Source organism: Phaseolus vulgaris, chromosome 10 (genome assembly GCF_051622355.1).
Source record: "Phaseolus vulgaris cultivar YP4 chromosome 10, ASM5162235v1, whole genome shotgun sequence".
Taxonomy (NCBI): Eukaryota; Viridiplantae; Streptophyta; class Magnoliopsida; order Fabales; family Fabaceae; genus Phaseolus; species Phaseolus vulgaris.
The window spans coordinates 18,018,876-18,023,573 of NC_143507.1; the positions used below are offsets into that span (position 1 = coordinate 18,018,876).

At 53.2% G+C, this 4,698-nt stretch overlaps 1 protein-coding gene across 1 annotated transcript; it reads left to right on the top strand.

The window, feature by feature from the left end:
• The first annotated feature begins 3,883 nt into the window (after positions 1–3,883).
• On the top strand, positions 3,884–4,420 carry LOC137815669 (uncharacterized). Its single transcript, XM_068618783.1, has one exon. It carries the CDS (start codon positions 3,884–3,886, stop codon positions 4,418–4,420), a length of 537 nt encoding a protein of 178 aa, XP_068474884.1.
• The last annotated feature ends 278 nt before the right edge of the window (positions 4,421–4,698 follow it).

Here is a 4,698-nt window from a genome sequence, read left to right on the forward strand (position 1 = left end):
GTCGCCTGACTTCAGCAAACGTCGCGGGGTGAGCCCTGATCAAGGCCTCGCAGAATGGTCCTGGCTGCACGTCCTTCTTGAAGGCATAGACCAGCATTTCTTCATCCTTGGCCGGCGATCTGACCATCTGCGCTCCAAAGCGATTCAGGTAATCTCTGAGGGACTCCCCATGGTACTGCCTTACATCAAACAGATCATAAGACACCCTGGGTGGTGCCTTATTCACAATGTACTGCTCGACAAAAATCTTCGAGAACTGTTGAAAATTGGTTATGTGGCCGTTAGGCAGGCTCACAAACCACTCCATCGCCGTTCCCTGGAGCGTACTCACGAACATCTTGCAGTAGACGGCGTCTGACCCTCCCGACAGCATCATCTGCGTATGGAACGTGGTCAGATGAGCCTCTGGATCCTCCACGCCGGTAAAGACAGCCTTAACCGGAACCACGCTCGTGGGAATAGGCGTGTCAGTAATAGCCTGAACAAAAGGCATTGGGAAAACACGAGGTGGCGTCGACGGTGCCACCTCTTCAGCAGAAGAACGTCCTTGCTGCTCCCGAAGAGCTTGACGCAGCTCCTCAGTCACCTTGCTAAGCTCCTCGTTCCTGGAGCGAGAGGCGACCAGGTCCTCATGTATTCTCGCCTGCTCTACACGTGAGGCTTCCACAGTTGCCTGCAACGAGCGCATCATCTCTGCCATCTGCGCCATGGTCATGGCGGCGGCGCCTTCGTCAGCAACGGGCGCAACTGGACTTGAACGATTGCTTCTCATCTTTCTCATGAACTCAGCGAATCTCAGAATGCAGCGAACGACACTTCAACCACGATCGAATCAGCGATCAATCGGAGAAAATAGTGCGAAACTGCGCAAGAAAACTCAAGAACACCGTAAGCCTTCAAAGAAAACCACAACCTCACCAGAAACCACCGCAACCAAACGAGCGAAAGAACTCGAACTTCCACCGAACAAATTACGCGTAAACAGCAGGAAACCTCACTCCACCGATCGAAAAACCAAACGAACGGTACAAAACGCGAATTCACCGAACGAAACTCAAGCAAACAGCGAACGATGGTTGCACCAGCACACAACCACGCGGAAAACTTCGAAAACTTTCGAGAACTCACGCTGTGGATGGGAGCAAGTTTTACACGGCCCCACGGTGGGCGCCTGATGATCCTGCCGGTTGACCGGAACGCTGGAAATTGCCTCGTCAAAGGATCGACATGCGCACCGCTTCTCACCTCCATTCCTCTTCGGGATCTACCTCAAGAACCTGCAAAGAAACAGAGCGGCGCCGCTGCGGCCGATCGCACTCCAACGCTCAAGTCAGTGATGGTATCACCAAATACTAAGAGAACAAGAACCGTGCAAATCCTCTCTCACAGTCAGCTCTAGAACTCGCAAGCGTAAAGAGTATGAACTGAACGTGCGTACCTCAGAAAGTTCGTTAAGAACTCTTATATACCTGGTTGTTTTCTCTCTCCTGGCAGTTACAGACCTGGACACGTGGCTCGCATCCAGTCGTACACGTGCCATCATCTGGAGCCTCCTTGACTTGGCGCTGCTTCTACTCTCATTTTGGCTAAGTTACTTATGCATGGTACTGCCCAGTGCATAGCTAACTTGGGAGTGCGATCTCTACTGGAACTGGCGAGTTAGGGTGTCCTCATACAGCTTCCCTGTGGTCTCGCTGGCCGCCTTCATAATCTGCTTCTCCTTCATCTTCGGCGATGTGCTTTCTCCGGCGATCTCCAATTGCTTGGTCGCCTGAAACTACATCTGGCGACTTCATCTTTAACATGGTGATCGCCGATTCTGGTAAGCTGGAAATCGGAACACACCAATATAACAACCGGCGACTACACGAGCCCCCCGACTTCCTTCCCTCTTGCCAACCAGGCGCCTTGCCAACACGCCCATACTGTAGCAGGGTGCCACGTCATCACTCCCGACCACCAGGGCGGTACAGAACAGTAGAGTGAAAAGGGGTTTAAGGGTTTTTCGAAGCGGGTTTGGGAAGCGCAAACGGTTACTGAGGAGAGCCGTTGATGAAGCCACGTGTCGAGCGATGGGTGAAGGGTTTGGTGGAGCGTCAGAGAAGCAGAAAGTACAAATCGCTTGAAATTCCGCGCCAGTGCCACGTAGATCGGTGTGGTCGTGACTCTTTTAGTCTTTTCGCTGGACAAGTCTTCGCTTAAGACTGGGGGGCTTGTGTACCGCCCTGGTAGTCGGAAGTGATGACGTGGCACCAAGCTACAGTGTAGGTATGTTGACAAGGCGCCAGATCCGCAGAAGGGAAGGAAGTCGGGGAGCTCGTGTAGTCGCCGGTTGATAAGTTGGCGTGCTCCGACCTCCAGCATACCAGAATCGGCGATCACCCAGTGAAAGATGAAGTCGCCAGATGTAAACTCAGGCGACCACTTGATTGGAGATCGCCAGAACAAGCACATCGCCGAAGATGAAGGTGATGCAGATTATGAAGGCGGCCGGCGAGACCACAGGGAAGGTGTACGAGAGCGCCCTAACTCGCCAATTCCAGTAGAGATCGCACTCCCAAGTTAGCTATGCACTGGGCAGTACCATGCATAAGTAACTTAGATTTGGAACGAAGACGAAGGAGTCCTAGATACGCAGCTTGAAGCCACGCACGAAGAACAATCTGGTGAACCGGCAGGAACATTCGGCGCCCACCATGGGGCCGAACTAAAACAGCAGTCCCACCGCAAGTAGTTTGAGTTTCAGTAGCGACAGCGAGGTTTGTGGAGATTTTTCAAGATTCTTGCAAGATTCGTCGATAATCTTCAAGTTTCGTTCAGTTCCACCGAAGAAAGTTCCAAGATTTGCAGAAACAGTTCAAGATTCTCCAAGAAACTATGAAGAATGAGGACTAAGAGGCAGAGTTCAACGACGCGCGAAGAGAGTGATGGCATGACCTTGCAGCAGGTCATGAAGGGGATGTAAGGCCTTCAAGAGGCGATGGCGGCGTCGAAAGTGGAGCAAGAACGCATTCAGCTGGATCTTGCAGTGTCGCAGGCAAGAAATGAAGAGTTGTGACGCGCGAACGAAAAGTTGCGCCGCGGGTTGCGCAACCACCCTGGGAATCACGAAACAGAGGATCGCGAGTGTTTTACACCACCTAGGGAGTTTCCTATGCCATTCTCACAGTCTATCATGGAGGCTGTGATTCCACCCACGTTTGTGGGTCCAAAGGTCACGTTCACAGGAATGGAAGATCCAGAGGCGCACCTCACTGCGTTCCACACGCAGATGATGCTTGTCGGCGGTTCTGACGCCGTGAGGTGCAAACTCTTCATGAGCACGTTGACAGGGATGGCAATGGACTGGTTCATTAGCCTTCCAGATGGTCACGTGACCTCCTTTGCGCAGCTTTCACAGCTGTTCAGGGAGCAGTATATCGCGAATCGGGCTCCCCCGCCAGTGTCGTATGACCTCTTCGACGTGAAGCAGTATCAGGGGGAGATGTTGAAAGAGTACATCAACCGTTTTGGCGCGCAAGTGGTGAAGGTTGGCACCATGGAAGAGCCAATGATCGTGTATGCGTTCAGGAAGGGGATCTGCCCTGGGCCATTCTGCGAGTCGATCATCAGGAATCGCCCCAGAACTTTCGCTGAAATCAGGTGTCGCGCGGTGGAGCACATCGCAACAGAAGGTTAGGTGTGCGAGAAACGTGCAAGTGTCGCACCCACACACCCTAGAGCAAAGTCACGTGCACAGCCCTCCAGGGTGAATGAAGCCACGACAGGGAGGAGGAGCCAAGAGAGGAAGCGCCCTTACAAAGAGAGGAAACGCCCCTACGAGGCGAGGAAATCGCAAGCCAGGGGGCGCTCAGGGGAGAACCAACCGATTAGGCACGACTTTATGGTGGAGATGAAGGACCTCATTGCCGTGCGCAACATTGCAGATAGGTTGAGAGTCCATGCGAAGACAAACAAGGTGTTGGGACCACACAAGGACGCATGGTGTGAGTTCCATCAGGCGTTCGGGCACTCCATCACCAACTGCCTAGCTATGGGCTATCAGTTGGACGAGCTAGTGAAGAGCGGGTTCTTGAAAGATTATCTAGTGGGGTCATCCGGAGCTGCGGCCTTGGCGGCGCCAGTAGAAGACCAAGCCCATGAGATGCCTATCCATGGGGAGGTTCACACCATTTCTGGTGGTTTTTCAGGCGGAGGATGCACTGCCTTTCAACGCAAGAGGTACGTGCGGTCAATGAATTCGATGGCTGAGCAGGGGGCGGACGACTCGCTGGACATTGATCTTGCGTTCACGAGGGCTGATCTTCACGATGTTGTCCCCCACGATAATGACTCTGTGGTGATTTTAGTCGTAACTGCAGGGAGGAAGGTGCACCGCGTGCTCGTGGACCAGGGCAGCTCAGCGGACATAATGTTCTAGTCCACGTTCAATAAGTTGCAGGTGTCCCCTGATCTGCTGAGGCCATATACAGGGTGCTTGTATGGCTTCGTAGGGTACCAAGTGAGGTGCGCGGCTATCTAGAGCTGAGGACGACTTTCACGGATGGCACGGCGTCGCCCACCGAGAACATAAGGTATCTAGTTGTGAACGCCAATTCGATGTACAACATTTTGCTGGGGAGGCCAGCTCTGAACAGATTGAGGGGGGTGTCGTCGACACGACACATGAAGCTGAAGCTACCCGATCTCAGTGGCAGA

Coding starts and splice junctions, on each gene's coding strand:
- LOC137815669 (XM_068618783.1), top strand. CDS start 3,884: ATGGTGGAGATGAAGGACCTCATTGCCGTGCGCAACATTGCAGATAGG.